This window comes from Phasianus colchicus, chromosome 22, assembly GCF_987193195.1.
Source record: "Phasianus colchicus chromosome 22, bPhaCol1.hap1.1, whole genome shotgun sequence".
In the NCBI taxonomy this organism is placed as follows: Eukaryota; Metazoa; Chordata; class Aves; order Galliformes; family Phasianidae; genus Phasianus; species Phasianus colchicus.
In genome coordinates this window covers 6,974,531-6,991,615 of record NC_143457.1, presented here as the reverse complement: position 1 = coordinate 6,991,615, position 17,085 = coordinate 6,974,531, and the positions used below count along the sequence as shown (strand labels likewise).

The following is a 17,085-nucleotide window of genomic DNA, read 5'->3' as shown; positions in this document are numbered from 1 at the left end:
CTGAGCTGCTTTTAACCCAGAGGGCTGCCTTCCAGGTGAGTGCTAGAAGGAAAAGGGTTGTGGGTGTGATGCCTGTGCCCAGGCTGATGTGTAATGCCTCCCTGGATCGTGTTATTTCAAATATTTCAACTTTAACTCCCCACATCTGAAAACAGGAGCTTATGGGATGGTTCTGTTCCTCCTTCTTTCAGGCTGAGTAACAGCTAAATGTGTTCAGTGGGGGAGAAGGTAAGAGAACACACTATGCCTTTAATGTAGCAAAGAAACAGTAATAGGCAGCAGAAGCTTAACAAAACCACAAGGCATAGATTTAATTGAGGAAATGGGTTGTTTCAGCACATGTTTAAGGAAAGGGACAGAGTCACACTCTTCTGGAAGAGCTTTAATCATTAGCATAAAACTAATGGAGTAAGGTAAGAGCTAGCACTGGAGCTACAGATGAGCTAGCCTTCCCTTCCAGCCACAGCTGAGAGCTCATTAAAAAACAATCCACAGTATTACACGCATGGAGTCATCAATCACATCTCATCTCATACATTGTATGTACATTTACTTAAGTAGTTGTTCTGAGTAGCTTCATATTTCTTAATTTGATACCTGATTATCAATTCATTAGAAATGTTCTTTGCAATCCGGGGTTGGGATCATTACCTTGAAGGAGGAGGGAGAAGGGCTGGACGTACAGCTTAGAGCTCCGCAGGCTGAGAAGAACAAATGTAGCAGAGAGTCACTCTGGCCCGATGCTTTGTTTGGTAGGAAGGATGCATACAGTCACATCATGTTTCACAGTCATCGGGAATTGTTGTAGTTATTATCAGTGACTGCTCAATCACATCTGTTGTAGAGAAGTTGTCATTTGAACAGAGTCTCTGCACAGGGATCTCCTCGGGCAGGGGGCCGTGGGACAGGGACTCCACGATGACCTCAGCTGAGCCCACCTCCAGCTCCTGGGGTGGTTGCAGTGCCACCACCACTGCCTTCTCATCCTCAATGATCAGATTGCGAAGCTTCCGCTGCCGGGGGTTGTAGTTCTCCACCCGGTCATGAATCTCCATGTGGCGCCGCAAGTGTGCCTGCAAGAGGGAGAAAGGAGCAGGAAGGGTTTGCCTGGTGTGCTGTGCTTCTCTGAAAGGGAGGGCTGGCAAAAGCACAGCAAGACTCTCCTGCACTCGCAGAGCACCAGGTTGTAAGGGCAGGCTGCCCAGCAGTGAGCACAGCACCCCCATGCTGCCTGTACTGCCTACAGCCCTAAGAACACCCAGTGCAAAGAAACCTGTTTACAACCTGGGAATCTGCTTGTGTCACTCACTGCAGCAGAGCAACCCTGGATACTTGTGCCACCAGCAGGCATGTGGTGTGAGTCGCACACATCCCAGCACTGAGCTGTGTCCTACCTGCCGTGTGAACTTGTAACCACATTCGGTGCACTCAAACTTCCTCACTCCCTTGTGCCTGCGGACGTGGACACGCAGCTGCTCGACAGCTGAGAAGAAAAGGAAGGAGTTCACAGCAGCCCTGCAGGCAGAACAGCTGCAGGCCCACACTGTGTGAAGCACTACGGCAGAAGGGCATCAAGACATGGAAAGGACCACAGCCTGGAACAGTGGCACAAAGCCACAACTGTAAGCAGAAGATACCTTTGAATGTTTTCCCACAGATCTGGCAGAAGTGGGGCCTCCCCTCCTGGTGCCGACTGGCGATGTGCCTCAGGAGGGGCCCCTTCTCTGTGAACCTCTGGTCACAGAACTCACAGCTGAAGGGGCGCTCCCCGGTGTGGGTCCGGTTGTGTTTGTCCAGACTCGCTGCCATGAGCAGAAGGAGAGACAGCTGCAGGTCAGCAGTCCACTGGGTGCCCCACTTTGGGCACAGGTACATTGTGCTACACTGGTGAGACCAGGTGCTCTGTGCTAGGCTGGTTATGAATTCTTAGAGGGGCAAAAGCAGGAGCTTGTTGCTCTGAGCTAACCATAGTTGTGAAAGATTCACCACTGTATTCCTCTTTTTGTGCTATGGGAGTAAAAAGAATAAAGGGAATGTTCCCTCCTGAAGTGTTATCCTACATACACAAGAGCACGCCTTGCTCTAGAGGGAAAACAGAGGTTTCTCAGCACAGCTGTTTCAGAGGTTGCAGATGGGGGGAGCAGGGTGCTCAGCACTCCCAGCTCCCAGGTGGCCACCTGGGATAGGAAAGGGGGGCTGCAGGTATGCAGTGCTGCGTCCCAGGGGGGTACCTTGTGTCCTGAAGGTCTTGCCGCAGAGGTGGCACTGGAAGGGCTTCTCACCGGTGTGTGTACGCAGATGCATGTTGAGGTTTGCTTTCTGTGTGAAGGCGTGATGGCAGAACTCACAGACGTAGGGACGCTCGTTCCTGTGAGCAGGGGAAAGGCAGCTGAGCCTTAGGCAGCCCCCAGTTGGAGAACTGTCACCTTCATCTCTGTCTCTGTCTGACACTAGCTGTCGCAACTCTCTCAAAGCACTGCAATTAAATCCTACTTCAACTTATCTCAAACTAAAGTATTTTGCAGGGCCACAAATGCTCCTCTGCACCCATATGCTTCTGAAGTGCAGAGCTGGTGCTTCCTGCCACTCAGGCACCATATAAGCAGCCCAGGAACCAGAGCTCTAAGGGAAGCATGGAAAGCTAACACAAACTCACCACTTCAAGGACAGGAATTAGCCAGGCAGGACAGCTGATGAGCTTCAGCCATCACCTGCATTATTATCCTTAGAGAAAGTGCAAACAGTACATATTTCCTTTGGTAGAGAGGCAAGCAGGACTAAGGTTTGGCCACTCACCAACAGCTGTCAATACCAGCAACCTGCAGTTGTCAGAAACTGTTGCACGTCACCTCCAAGGAAACCAGAGGGCAGCAAGCACCACTCCATCACCCCACACACTTCAGGAGGCTCCCCAGCACCCACCCCACAGGAGCCTGGGGAGAAGGAGTTCACTAGTGACACAGAGGAGGGAAGAGGTCATGTCATACCTGTGCTTGGCCTTGATGTGCATCTGCAAGCCATTGCGACTTGAGGCTCTGTGTCCACACTCCTCGCAGACAAACAGTTTCTCTCCCCGGTGCTTGAATGCCTCATGCAGGCGCAGCTCTGTCCGAGACAGAAAGCACTTGGAGCAAGTTGAGCACTGCAAGTCCATAGGAGAGCTCAGGGTTAGGCAGCTCACCCACACACAGCTCACAGTGTGCACCCGGAACAGACCTGCTCCCCTTGCAGCACCAACTGTGCCATGCAAGATGCACCCTGCTGCACACTGCTGATGTGTTGGGGCCTGCCTGCAGCAATACCAAGCTTCAAAATGCTGAATGGGATGAGACAGCCAGCCAGAACTGAAAAGCTGGTCAGTATATATGGATTTATCAGTTAAAAAGAGCCATGAGGGCTGCTCATTTATCCAAAATAAAAACCATTTCCAGGAGCTTTTCAGCATTCCATAACTCCCTGCCTTGCTTAGCAGAACCAGAAAGGATAATGGGAATCACTCTGTAGCTCAGAGCAGGATAATCCTCTCTCAAGATCTCTACAGTACCGCAGAGAAAGCATTAAAAAATACCACCTCCACTCACCCCACCTTGTGCCAGCATGCTCCCCTTACCGCATGGGGCTTCGGTGCGCCATGCAACTTTATCATGTGGCTCTGCAAGTCCTTCTTCTGCATGAACTGCTGCACGCAGGAGGAACACTGAAATACAGGAGAGTCAGCTTCCAGCCACCTTACAGTGACCGCAACACGAGGAGAGGATCAGTGACATGCCTGCACAACTGGCACAGGAGTCGTTCTGACACAAAGACAAATCTCCAGCAAGGCAGTAGGTGCCTATGCTGCAGAGCCACAGGAAGAACCGTCTGGCTCTGGTGTGTCTCAAGAGCTTGTTCCAGCTCAGAGGTGGGGAATGCCTCTGCTGCCGCTAGAGACAATTGACAGCTCACAGGGAAGGGACCCAGGGATGGCAATATTAAGGATGAGGAGAAAGGCAGGTACCGGGGAGAAAAGCCACGCTTGCAGTCAGACATGATGCACTGCAGGCACCGGAGTGTCCCTGCCACCAGGTGGTGGCACAGCCCCCAGTACAGCACCTGCCAGGCAAGGCCAGGCTCCCCAGAATAGAAAGGCATGCCTGCCCTGCTCGCCCCAACACCAGGCTGTAGCAGCTATGTGCACTGCTGACCTTATAGGGCATCTCCCCCGTGTGCGACACCACGTGGAGCCGCAGTTCCATCCGCCTCTTGAACACCTCCTGGCAGACAGAGCACGTGAAAACCTGCAAGAGAAGGAAAGCATCAGCTTCTGTGTGACAGGAAAGGAAGATGCCAGGAGTTGGACATGAAACCAGCAGCTATCCCCACAACTGAGAGCAGCACTTGCCATCTGGGCACCGTGCCTAGATAATGTGTTTCGCCTGCACTGCTAAAACTCATATCTCTTCCAGGACAAAGAGTGCTCTCGTGTGCTTGGGAAAAAAAAAAACAAAGAAACCTGTGAGAAGCCATGTGCTAGCATGTCATGAACAGAAGAGCTGCTAACCTATTGGACTTTCATCACGCTCTGGGGGAGCCAGAAAGCGTGCTCCAATAAGGAGGGGGCTTTGTCAGCAGCTGGAAAGAGGCTGAATTCTGCTTCTGCAAAAGAGCACCTGCTCCAGCTGCATATTTTCTCCCACCCCCTGAGGAGAGACTGGTGGTGACTTCATACGTGTACCTGCTCAGTTCGGCTCATGCAATTTCTGGCTTCGTGCTCCAGGAGATTCTCTTTTCTAAAATAACATTTACCACATTTAGAGCATTCAAATGGCTTCTCTCCAGTGTGTTTCCTGGGGAGACACAAATGCAGAGCATTCATTACTGACAGAGTAACAGCAGCACCGAGCTCCTGAGCCCACACTGGGAAGTGCCCACACAAAAGAACACTTGCTGGTCTGTGTGCTCCAGCACTTGTGCTTTGAAGGGAGGATGCAAGAACCCCACTTGTCTCTGCTGCCAGCAGCCTGAGGCCTCACCAGCTGCCTCTGCTCTAGTGTATGCAACAGCTGCTGATGAAGCTGGAAAGAACCATTTAAAGCCCCCTTTTGAACACACTTCTGCTGATCCCAGGATGTCCACATGCACCTCCATGTTCCCAGAGCACGCTCCATCACCCTGCTTGTTGCAAGTGTGATCTACTGTATGGGAACTGTGAGCCATAGTCTGAATCTCTCATTGAGCACCTGGGGAAACAACCCAGTCGGGCCTGGGAGCACAGGTAAAGGCAATTCAGCTGTGCGATCAGAAGGGGTGCAGCCTGGCTGCACCTCTCTTAGACCTCATTACAGGCTGACTGCTACTGGGGAAGGATCTCTAGTGGAGATCCCTCCCCTGAGAAGTCCTTTCTGCAAGCCAAGATCTTCAGAGATGGTTGAGTACCTTTACTTTTCCTGTGAAATACCATCCTATCTGTGCTGGTCCCTTTGTTGTTACATTCTTGTATCGCCCTTCTACCAGCTACGCAACGCTTGCTCATTCTGGAAGCCTAGGAGCTAACAGCCCCATGCATTACTCTCACCAAAGCCAAAGGAGTTGGCAGCTCCTTCTCCTTTCACTGCCATCCACCTGCAGCCCTTGTGTCCCCCAAATGGGCTCCTCCTGCCTGCAGCTCCAGCAGCACCTCAGGTAACACCTCCCACACTGCCTGGGAGGCAGAGAGCTGAGGGCCCCGAGGTGCCGCGGGGACGCCCAGCCATCCCTCAGCAGCACCCACCAGCACCAAGCAGAGCCCTCTGCACTGGTGAGCCTCTACTCAGCCCCCACCCCACCGGGATCCCCTGCTCAGAAGGAACAGAATGAAGCTCAGGGCGTTACCTGTTGTGCACTTTAAGGTAATATTTGCTGAGGAAGCTTTTATGACACGTAGGGCACTCCACGGGCACCGCTGTGCCTTTCCTGCTCCCCGCCGCCCCCGCGCCGGGCTTCCCTTTACTGCGCAGCGCCTTCTTCTCGGGGTGGGGCTCCGCGTCGCTGTCCCCCGTCCCACCGCCGCCCGTCGCCGCCACGGGGGGAGAGCTCACGGGCGGAGGAACGGGCAGGGTCACCGCGCTTTCCGGGCCGGGCAGCCCCGCTGGGCGCTCCCCCTCCGGCACCGCCGGGCTGAGGACCTCGGGCGGTTCGGCGGGGCGCAGCGCGGGGCCGGGGGCGCGGCGGGGCCGCTGCCGGGCGGTGGCGGGGCGGAAGGCGCGGCAAAGCGCCACGGCGTCCGGCACACCCAGCAGCTCGGCGGCGGCGAGCAGGCGGGCGCGGTTGTGCGCCGTCAGCGCCAGGCGCCCGGTGTAAAAGAAGTCGAGCAGCAGCTGGAAGGTGTCGGCCAGGCCCTCGGGCAGCGCCACCGGCCCGGCACCGCCGCCGCCGCCGCGAGCGCGGAAGAAGCGGGAGCAGCTGGCGAGCACCGGCCAATGCGCGCGGAACTCGCGTCCGCCCACGCCCAGCGTCGCGTCGCAGAACTGCCCGGCCGCGCGCTGCCGGTTCAGCTCCCGCAGCACGCGCACACTGTGCGCTGCCGCCGCCGCCCCCGCCATGGCCGAAAAGCTACTGGGACCAGCACCGCCACACCGCCATCGCGGCCGCGCGCCGGATGTGACGCAGGCGGAACTGTGGCGCCGGATGTAAAGAACAGGGAAGTCGGATGCCGGATGTGACGAATTAACGCCCCGGATGTGACGAATGAGGAAGTAGAACGCCGGATGTGCAGAACAAGGCATTGACGCCCCGGATGTGACGAACACGGAAGTGGCGGGCCTAATTTGACATGCACGGAAGTGACGCAGCGGATGTGACGAACACGGAAGTGGCGGGCCTAATTTGCCATGCAGGGAAGTGACGCACCGGATGTGACGAACACGAAAGTGGCGAGCCTAATTTGCCATGCACGGAAGTGACGCACCGGATGTGACGAACACGGAAGTGGCGAGCCCAATTTGCCATGCACGGAAGTGACGCACCGGATGTGACGAACACGGAAGTGGCGGGCCTAATTTGCCATGCACGGAAGTGACGCACCGGATGTGACGAACACGGAAGTGGCGGGCCTAATTTGCCATGCACGGAAGTGACGCACCGGATGTGACGAACACGGAAGTGGCGGGCCTAATTTGCCATGCACGGAAGTGACGCCCCGGATGTGACGAACACGGAAGTGGCGAGCCTAATTTGCCATGCACGGAAGTGACGCACCGGATGTGACGAACACGGAAGTGGCGGGCCTAATTTGCCATGCATGGAAGTGACGCACCGGATGTGACGAACACGGAAGTGGCGGGCCTAATTTGCCGTGCACGGAAGTGACGCACCGGATGTGACGAACAAGGAAGTAGAACGCCGGATGTAATGAATGCTGAGCGGCCGGATGTGACGCTACAGAGACAAATGCCGCCACCGCTCCCGGAAGTGACGTGCTGATGCGGCGACCTGCCCGTGACGGCCGCGCTTTGGACGTTAGTCGTCGCGGCGCCGCGTGTAGCTGCGGATCGCCCGCTGGAAGTGCTCGGCCGTATTGAGGTGCGGCCGCAGCAGCACTACGAAGCCCTTTGGCAGGAAGTAACCGCCCAGCAGCGGTGCCAGCGTGCCCAGCGAGCCCAGCGCCGTCGTCACCGCCGCGCTCCGCCCGCGGAAGGCGCTCTGCGTGCAGAGGACGGCGGCGAAGCAGGCGAGGTGCAGCAGCAGGCTGCAGGTCAGGCACTTGGCCTCGTTGTAGTCGGCGGGGAGGTCCTTCCCCGCGTAGCTCAGCGCGAAGCAGCCCAGGCTGAGCAGCACGTTGTACAGTATGGCGGCCGTCTCGCCGGGCGCGCTGCCCGCGCCGCACTCCAGCACCACGCGATCGGCCGCCACGCTGTAAAGCCTCTGCGGCCCCGCGGGGCTCGAAGCCACCGCCGCCACGCACAGCACCGCCTGCGCCGTTGTGCTGGCCGCGATGAACAGCGCCGGGCCGCCGCGCCGCTGCCAGGCCTCGTGCAGTGCCGGCCACCGCGCGCTCAGTTTGAAGATGCAGACGATCTGGAAGCAGCGCGTTGCCACGCACGAGAGGAAGACGGTGAAGCTGATGGTGAAGAGTGGGAAGCGCACCAGGCACGAGAGCCAGGTGGGCTCCCCGAAGTTGAAGAAGATGCTGCTGCAGGCACAGGCCAGGGCGCCCAGCATGAGGAAGCACATCTTGCCGCCCGCTGACCTGACCACCGGTGTGGAGGCGTTCCGGGCAAAGAGCACAGCCAGCCCCGCCATGAGCAGCAGCAGGAGCACAGTGGGGATCAGCAGCACCCAGGAGAGGGGATCAGCCCAGGACAGGAACTCCACGGTCCTGTTGAAGCAGGTCTCGCTCCCTATGGGCGCCCACTCGTCCCTCCCACAGGCCTGGCAGGCATACAGGGCTGGAGAGAACAGCACCCAAGTGGGAGCCACGGCCCGGGTAAGTGATTTGTCCTGGTGGGGCACCATGACCTCACGCCTCAAGTACTTCCCTAGAGTTGACTCTGATTGTTTGCCTTCCCCTCAGTGCTTCTAAGCCTTCAGAAGCAAGGAGTGTTCTTTTCCCAAAAGTCCATTGCTTGGGAAAGGGACAGCGACTTGGGAATTATAGGGCGTAGCATTGTGTGGCTGGAGAAGCACATAGAGGAGAGCCCTGGGCTGCATCGTGCCTGCTGGCTCAGAGGGACTCAGCTGAGTGGGACAGGGCTGCAGGGAGCGTGGGGTTTGTGTACACAGTAGTTTGCACTGGCAGTCCTCCTCCTGCAGGTGAGAGAACTGATGTCTTTTGGGGCTCACCACTCCCACCATTAGCCAGAGCTGGCATTTCTGCCACGCTCAGCGCAGACACACCAAGGCTGTCAGGGACCAGGAGCACATACTGTCAAGGCATTTATCATGGTGGCTAGTGAGTCTGTGTCAGGGAAGCCCTGCCATCAGCCCCAGGAAGGGGACATTTCCATATGCCCCAAGAACTGTGGAGCTGCTGGTGACCACACAGTGCGGAAGCACTGAGTACCATCTACAGCACAAAGGCAACACTAGGCTCAATTTCCCTCCCTGAGGATGTGGCTCAGGAAGCAGCTGTCAAACCAGACATCCCTTGTCTCCTGACCACAAGAGAAAGAGGCTCTGCTGGCACTATCTCTGCTGGTAATTTGACTGCACGGAACCATCTGTTGACAGTAACCCTTGGAAAGCACAGGGCTGAGTGCAGGGCATGAGCTTTGCATGCCCACAAGTAAGCAAACAGGGAAGCCAGACTGACCACATTCAGGTGAGCTCTGAGGTTTTTTTACTGCTCACAGGAAGTTTAAAAAAAGAAGCAGTAACTGTGGAGGCTAGGTGCAGGGAGAGGACAGAGCAGAAGCAAGGAACTGGTGTAATGAAGGGTGCAGATAAAGAAACTGAGCAATAAGGAAGGGGAGGAAGAGGTTGCCAAGGGTTTACTGACCTGTTCTGTTCAGGAAGGTCCCTGCCGGACAGGCCACACAGCTGAAGCAGCACCTGTGGCGATTCTGCTGCAGCCTCATCTCCCCAGCTGCACAGGGCCAGGAGCAGACTGAGACAGGAGCCTGCTGGGAGCACAGCAGCCACTCAGGCAGAGGCAGGGCCTCTGGGGCAGCGTGAGCTGGGTGGGTGAGAGGACAGAGTACAGCCCAAGACTAGTGAGCACTGGAAAGCTGGCTGCTGGCCATCAGGATAGATCCTGGGCAGCAGCTGGGAGCTTGTCATGTTGTCCATTTTCTAGATATATTGGGAAAATCGGGTTGTTTGAAGGTAAAAATAGGAGGTGAGAGCCCTTAGGTTCATATGCTCTGCTTGTTTGTTTGTTTGTTTGTTTCAAATGAAAGTTGTTACTCAGAATGTAGATAACCATCTGTACCCCCCCGCCCCCCCGCCTTCACATTTCTTCTGCTCTGGGGAAATACCCAAGAAGTAATGTTGTTAAGGTAGTTGGCTTGACAATAAATAAGATTTGAATGCAGAACTGTACCTGGTGATCTTTTGTGTGCCACAGGATTTTGCTCTGGTCAATGTGCAGCTGGTCAGGGTTCACAGTGAAAGCTCCAACCACATCAAAAGCCCAACTCTGGCCTCCCCAGTTCCAGGCAATGATGTTATAACCTTTACGAATGTTCCCATTGGCATCAAATGAGATCTGGCTCTTGTGCAGGCTGAAGTTTACCTGCTTGATTTTTTGTAGGAGCTGTAAGAAAGAAGAGTAAGAGTAGAGCCCTTCCTGATGACAGGGGAGTCTTGCTTTCAGAGAGGAAGGTGCTAGCAGTCCCCTTTCTGCCTTCCTCTCAGATTCTGTTGTAAGTAGCACATGTCCAGCAGCAGCAGATCTCTTCCAGGTTTCTGCAAGGGACTACAGACAGAAGAATGAGAGAGTGAGCTGAGAGTGTGGGTCTGGATCCAGGCTGCTGTACCTGTGACAGCTGGAGCCTACAGTGAAGCTGCTGTGCAGCAACCAGAGGGAAGGCTGAAGGGAGTCAGATAAGGCTGTTGGCACCAGTTAAGGGAGAGCCTTTTTTGTGCCAATCCCACATAGCCAGAGGCCAAGAGACTTTGAACTCTGAGCAGTGCAGCCCTGTTCTCTTTGGTGCAGAAAGGATTTTCAGAGATGGAAAACCCCTGTGCACAAGGAAAAAATCTGGGCTGCAGAGGGAAGAGGGGCCTTCCTCACCTTGCTCTTACCTGCCAGGGATAGACTCTGCCTTTGCTGCACACCCCTGAGGCACAGCCCAGCAGGTCATGGAGGCCGTGGGCCACTGCATACACAGCAGAGTACACGTTGTAAGAGGCCTGAATGTCATATATGTCTGGGGTATCAGCAAGCAAGTGACATCCTGGGCAGTGCTGGGTACAGTTCAGCTGGACTCCTTCACTGCTGCTCGATCCATTTTCCCCCACCAGCCCTGTGCTGCCAACACTTCCAGACACACCACGTTCCTTTGCATTTTCCCAAGATTCAAGGCGTTTCAGCATTGTGGGCTCTGCCTGCTCAACCGAAATGCCAATCACAGAGCCAACATTTCGGATGCCGGGCACCTGCCAGATGGTTTGGGCTAAAGACCAGTCTTCAGAGCCCACCCACACCATTCCTGTGATGTTCTCCTGCACCACTGCCTCAAAGAAGGGCTGGGCACTCCCCCTGTTGGAGAAGACAACAGTGACATTGACCCTGATGTCCACGAGGATTTGGATCAGCTTGTGGAACTCCGGGCTGCTGGCATCCTTGGTTGCAGGGATGACACCCCGGTAGGCAACACACACGTCACTTGTGGCCAGCAGCTCGTAGAGGGCGTTCAGCCCATCCCTACCATAGGTGTTGTCGCTGCCCACCAGAGCAACCCAAGTCCACCCGAAGTGCTGCAGCAGCAGCGCAATGGCCTTCACTTGCTGCCCATCGCTGGGGATGGTGCGCAGGAACGACGGGTAGAACCGCTTCAGGCTCAGCATCTCCAGAGAGGCTTCGTAGCTGATCTGCAAAGGAAGCCAGGGGAGGGGGTGGCACACGGGGGGATCCGCTGCCCCGGCAGGAGGGAACAGCAGCACAGGGAGCAGGGTTCAAAAGCAGCCCGGGGAGGCGGCAGACGTTCCGGAGCGAGAACCTAAGCAACGCTAGAGCGCGCGTCGCCGCCGGGGAGCGGGACCGACCTCCGGCACGAGGAAGACGCCCAGGATGGCGGCCGCGGTGAGGGCCAGCTGGGTGCTGTCGGGCCCGATGACGGCCACGGCCCGCGGCTCGTAGCGCTGCAGGGCGCTCAGCAGCTCGATGCGGTGCCGTCCGTTCCGGCCGAGGGCGCGCAGCGTGGCGTGCAGGCTGGCGGCCTCCGTGCAGGTGTCGTGGATCTCGTAGCCCAGCGTGACGTTGGGGAGGAGCGCGCTGGAGTTGTTGATCTCCTCCACGGCGAAGCGCATGGCCTGCGAGAGGTGGTAGCCGTGGCTCCTGAAGGCGGCAGCCCTGCGAGCAAAGCGGGTTGAGCTGCGCCGGGCACGCGGCGGCAGCGGGGAACGGCGGCTCCCGTGAGCCCTCGCCCACTCACACGCCGCAGCCGCGCGCCAGCGGCCGGCCGGGCCGCAGCTCGTGGATCTGGAAGAGCCCGGCCAGGCGGAACTCGCCGCGGCCGCTGAGGGCGGCGGCGCAGAGCCGGGCGCAGAGCAGCAGGAGGAGCGGCGGCATGGCGGGGCGGGGCGGGCGGCGCGGGCGGCGCCTCTTGAGGGCGCGGGGCGGGGCGGGGCGGCGCGCGGCTCTCGCGAGAGCGGCGCAGGCGAGGCCGCCATGCCGGCGCGGCGCGGCCGTCCCCGCCGGGCTCCGAACCGCGGCGCTGCCGGGGAGGGCCGCGCCGAGGCCGCGTGGCGGGAGTTCGCCGCCTCCTTCGCGCGGGCCGGCGTGGCGCCGCCGGGCGGGGCGGGGCTCGCGGCCGTAGAGGCGGCGGAGGGCGCGGCCGTGCTGCTCCTGGGCCCGCAGCAGGTGCGCCGACCCGACCCGCCCCGGACCCGCGGCCGCTCCCGCGCCGCCTCCGTCTGACCTGGCGCGTCCCCGCCGTTCCGCAGGCGCTGACGTTCAGCGGGAAGTGCCGCCTCACGTGTCTGTACGGCGCCGTGCGGGTGCTGGGCTTCGCCGTGGGTCCGCACCAGCCGCCGCTGCCGCTGCTGTCGCCGCCCACGCACTGCGCGCTGTCCCTGGAGGCGCTGCCCGCCGCCCGCGCTCCTTACGCCGACCCCCGGCAGCTCCGCGCCGCCGCCCGCCGCGCCCTGCGCGCCCGCCGCGTCCGCCGCCGTGAGTTGGGGGCGCCGGGGGGGCGGGGGGGGCGCGGGGCCGCCGCCGCCATTTCGCGGGCCGCCGCCGCCATTTCGCGCTCTCCTCCCCCCTTCCCCAGAGGCGCGGCTGAAGCTGATGGCGCGGTTCTCCCCCGAGTGCGCCGTGGTGCTGCTGGAGCACCTGGACACGGCCGCGACGCGCTTCCTGCTCAGCCTGCCGCCGCTCTGCCGCCTCTTCGAGCCCCAGGTGAGCCGCGCCCCGCCGGGCGCCGCCGGCAGCCCGACCCCGCGCCGCCCCGACGGGGACGAGGACGAGCCCGACGTGACGGCCGAGGCGGCGGTGCTGGCGGCGGTGCTGGCGGCGGTGGGCATCGTGCCCTGCGGCCCCGAGCGCGGCCTGCTGCTGTCCGACAGCACGCTGAGCGCCCTGCAGGAGTTGGTGCGGGTCTGCTGCGGTGAGTGCCGCGCTGGCTGCAAGCTGCTGTGAGCTGAGCGCTCTGCGGCGGGCCCTGCAGCGTGTGTTGTGTGTCCTGATAGGGGAGGACGAAGGCGTTCCGGTCATCATGGTGTGCGGCCCAAAGAGCATCGGCAAGTCCACGTTTAACAGATACCTGATCAACCTGCTGCTGAACCAGTGAGTGCTCCCGCGCTCTGCAGCTCCGTGAGTGCTGCGTCTGAGCTGTGGGAGAGGGAAAGCTTGCTGCCAAAAACGGCCTTGTCACTGCAGATTCGTGGCAGAGCAAGGTGTGCCTTTTGCCTTGGCCGTTGCCTGCTTAGCATAGAGGTTAGAGCTTATAAACCTTAAGACGCTGCTCTTAGAGTGCCCAGTTAACGTAGAGAGAGGCTGACCTGATTGGTACCGCCTCTGATTTATCATTCTGACTGCTTTCCTGAAGACTGGATGGGCACAGAGCTATTACAGTATAAGCACGGGATCTGCAGTGTGGTGTAGGAGTGCCCTTTGAGTCCTTGTCTCTGCCCTTCCCTTACTCGAGGGAACGTTGAACAAGTGTGGTTTGACTGTGTCCGGTTTAATTTTGATGACCCGGAACAAAGTCTAATTTTGCTTCAGCTGTATTCAAAGCAGCGTTCTTGTTCTTCTCAGTGCATGCTAATCTATGGGCTTCTTTCACTGCAGCCTTCCCTCCGTTGAGTACATGGAATGTGACATAGGGCAGACTGAATTCACGCCGCCCGGATGCGTGTCTTTAAGTAACGTAACGGAGCCGTTTCTCGGTACGTGCTTTGCTGCTTCCTGTAGTTGGCAGAAACATCTGATGTTCCCAGAAGGTGCTTTTTGGGTATAGGCTGTGTGTACTTTGGGGGAAGTTGCTACACGTAGCAAAAGTACACGTAGAGAATAAAAGGCCATAAAAGTTCTTTTGCTGAGGGCATCTGAGCTCCACGTGCAAATCTTGATAAGTAATGTGGAGCTGTTCTCCTCCCTTGGTCTTCGCTCTGTGTGTTAGCAGAGAGAAGATAAGTGGGAGTGCTGGAGATGTGCTTTCCTTCCCAGGTCCACCATTCACGCACCAACGGACGCCGCGCAAGATGGTGTACTATGGGCAGACCAGCTGTGAGCAGGACACAGAGAGATACGTCGATGTGGTGAAGTACGTGTTCAGCTCCTACAGGAAGGAAGTACCTTTAGTCATCAACACTATGGGCTGGGTGAAAGGTAAACACGATGAATCCATTCTGAAGGGGTGGTGCAGAGGGAGCATAACAACCTGACAGTGTATCGCCTCACTTTGCAGAGTTGGGAGCATGAAAATAGAGCTCACTCCACGCAAGCTGTTGTTGGTCTTCTCTGACAGCGTTCAGATTTCTTAGCGTGGTGACACTAACTGTGTATCCTGTGCTCCCTGAAGGTGAGGGGTTGCTGCTTCTGACTGATCTAATCCGGCTGCTGTCGCCCACTCACGTGGTTCAGATGGATGTGTACGACTGGAAGGCCATGGCTCCGCTCACCCCTGAGAACGTCCATCTGGCTCCCGGGCTGTACACCAAGGGCAAGCAGCAAGCCAAGGGCAAGCAGATGGACCTGAGTGCAGCAGAGAGCTGGAAGTGCTCTGAAGGGGAGGAAGATGCATCAGCTCCTGAGTATAAACTGCTCTATGTCCACCCTGAATTCCCTCGAGCTGGGGCTGCAGGTGAAGCGTAAGTGGAAAATTAGCATTGTGTCATTCTTAATTGGCTCAATAAAAGTATGCTTAGTGTTGATAGTAAATGCATAGCAGAGAACTTTCATATTAGCCTTCAGAGCCCCATTAATTTGGTCATAGCCTGTGAGGCTGTTTATTCTCTTGACAGGTTTGCTCGAGTTTTGATTGAAGTTTTTGGAGGAGATTGTTGAGAGCATTTTCATTTTGTTTTTGTGTAGGGGGAGGTGTGGGGAACAGAAAGGGGACCTTACCCTACTCCCAGTAATTACTGCTAATTATGCAGATTTCTACACCAAGTGCAGCTTCCAATTAGAACTTCCACTTCTTGATTTGTTGTGTTTATTTTTTCCAGGCGAGTGCACAGCAGCATCCTACGTGACATGTCCATACTGGGTTACTTGGGGCAGCTGCAGCCCCCAGATGTGGCATCCGTCCTTCCGCTGCACAGCCTCGTGCCATATCAGGTACATGGGCCTTCTGGAGGGGGTGGCAGGTGCTGCAGGGGGTCTGGCTGCTGGGAATTGAAAGTTGTACTGTGAACGTGTTTTGGAAGGTGGGGAGAAAAATGCTTTGTAATCCAAGATAAACAGCTGATCGGTGCTTTTAATTAAAAGACAAGGCTTTTGTGTTACAGTGTCACTGTAGCACATGTTTTCTGTGTGTTCAGTTGTTAGTGCTGAAACTGTTTGCTGTAATGTCTATTTGTAGACGTGGTTGGTGGCTTTCTAGTTGGGTTCAAGTTCAGGTTAAGTTAAGTACACAAAACTGAAGCTCAGCTGTTGACACAGTGTGTTTCTTTTCGTTCTTTTCCTTCCCCCTCAGGTACCTTTTAATGCTGTTGCACTCAGGGTTATTCATACCGATGTTGCTCCTACCAACATCATGTATGCAGTGAATGCCAGCTGGGTTGGGCTCTGCAGGATACCAGATGAAATCAGATGCCAAACTGCCGGGCCAGTGCTGCTGACACAGACACCCATCTGTGATTGCCTTGGCTTCGGTGAGTGAGGCTGGGAAACCTTAAGCCGTGTTCTCACGTGTTGTATTCTGAGCTGTGTTGCAGAATGGTGGAATTATCTTCTCTTTCCAAAAACAACTGGAAAAGTAGGATTAGGTTCATGTTTCCCAAAGCAGATTCTAAGTAGGTTATACAAAATGTATGGGCCAGGTCTGGCTGAACGCTGTGTCTTTCAGGAATTGTCCGAGGGGTCGACATGGAGAAGCATCTCTATCACATCCTGACCCCGGTGCCTCCTGAGAACCTCAGAGTAGTGAACTGCCTTCTGCTGGGAAACATTGCTATTCCAAACTGCATTTTTGTGAGCCAGGTAGGAGTTGCCTGGGAGGAGGTTGGAAAAACTGTTGTAGGGTTAATCTTGCTGGCAGATTTTTGCTTGCTTTGAGGCTTGCACGTGTCCAGAGCTGTCTGGACACTAGCATGGTTGTACCCCTGGGAAATTGCCCTTAATGCACAGAAGCAACCAAGAGAACATTCATGCTTTTCAGATATCAACATAGGGTTGGTTCGGTGGTAGCTTTCTTGTATTCATCAGTAAACGCTGCTCTGTTTTTAAAGGGAGGTGCCTTCAATTGAAGGCACAGATCTGTGAAGTTGTTCTACTTTTTGGTTTTGTTTTTTCAGGAAGGAATTGAGGGAGAGATCCCTTACGTCACATCTGAGTATAACTACAGCATTTTGGGGTCTGGGAAGCTGAGAAAGAAGAAGCATTTCAAGAAGAGGGAATGCACATTCCAGTGTGATTACACTTGAAGCCTTTGGACTTTGGACTGCAGGATTTGTTTTGTATGGCAGGAGGCCTGGGGTCCACAGCTGCAGGAGACCCCAAGCAAGCAGCTGATCTGTAGATACTAAAACATCATTTTTAACAGTATTTTATATTTTCAGTATGTATTCTGGTGTTTTGTAATAAATAAGTTGAAAACGTTGGTTTGGTTTGAATTCCTTCCAAAGCCTGCAGTGACATGGATGTGGCTTATACAACCCGTGGGTGATTGGCAGAAGCTCTTAATTAAAGCAGTCATGCTCCTCCTGGCTGAAGCAGTTAGTGCTGGAGCTCAGAGGAGTGTGAGCCCCTGCGGCAGGGGGGTGAGAGCCTAACTTCACAGTAGTCTGCTTTACCCGTGGTTT

At 56.4% G+C, this 17,085-nt stretch overlaps 3 protein-coding genes across 6 annotated transcripts; 1 reads left to right on the top strand and 2 right to left on the bottom strand.

The window, feature by feature from the left end:
* Positions 1-286: 286 nt before the first annotated feature.
* On the bottom strand, positions 287-6,794 carry ZBTB48 (zinc finger and BTB domain containing 48). 3 transcript variants are annotated; one of them, XM_090123128.1, is made up of 10 exons: positions 5,851-6,790; positions 4,715-4,826; positions 4,185-4,277; positions 3,611-3,697; positions 2,988-3,142; positions 2,232-2,368; positions 1,638-1,802; positions 1,395-1,483; positions 939-1,073; positions 287-835 (listed from the first exon to the last, which is right to left on the bottom strand). In XM_090123128.1, the coding sequence occupies exons 1-10, from the start codon at positions 6,741-6,743 to the stop codon at positions 830-832; spliced, it is 1,872 nt and encodes a 623-aa protein (XP_089979254.1). In that variant the 5' UTR covers positions 6,744-6,790; the 3' UTR covers positions 287-829. The 3 variants fall into 3 exon arrangements, with proteins under 3 accessions (XP_089979254.1, XP_089979255.1, XP_031469449.1); XM_090123129.1 differs by having other exon boundaries at positions 287-1,073; positions 1,638-1,884; positions 2,988-3,105; positions 5,851-6,794; XM_031613589.2 differs by having other exon boundaries at positions 287-1,073; positions 5,851-6,788.
* Positions 6,795-6,832: 38 nt separating this feature from the next.
* On the bottom strand, positions 6,833-12,190 carry TAS1R1 (taste 1 receptor member 1). Of its 2 annotated transcripts, none has more exons than XM_090123127.1 (6): positions 12,054-12,137; positions 11,665-11,971; positions 10,702-11,490; positions 9,998-10,372; positions 9,455-9,575; positions 6,833-8,405 (listed from the first exon to the last, which is right to left on the bottom strand). In XM_090123127.1, exons 2-6 carry the CDS (start codon positions 11,926-11,928, stop codon positions 7,477-7,479), a joined length of 2,478 nt encoding a protein of 825 aa, XP_089979253.1. In that variant the 5' UTR covers positions 11,929-11,971; positions 12,054-12,137; the 3' UTR covers positions 6,833-7,476. The 2 variants fall into 2 exon arrangements, with proteins under 2 accessions (XP_089979253.1, XP_089979252.1); XM_090123126.1 differs by having other exon boundaries at positions 6,839-8,405; positions 9,998-10,210; positions 12,054-12,190.
* A 99-nt stretch (positions 12,191-12,289) lies between these two features.
* On the top strand, positions 12,290-16,884 carry NOL9 (nucleolar protein 9). Its single transcript, XM_090123191.1, has 11 exons — positions 12,290-12,481; positions 12,565-12,790; positions 12,891-13,226; positions 13,309-13,405; positions 13,910-14,007; positions 14,288-14,449; positions 14,643-14,931; positions 15,289-15,400; positions 15,759-15,936; positions 16,131-16,264; positions 16,579-16,884. The coding sequence occupies exons 1-11, from the start codon at positions 12,290-12,292 to the stop codon at positions 16,705-16,707; spliced, it is 1,953 nt and encodes a 650-aa protein (XP_089979317.1). The 3' UTR covers positions 16,708-16,884.
* Positions 16,885-17,085: the final 201 nt, after the last annotated feature.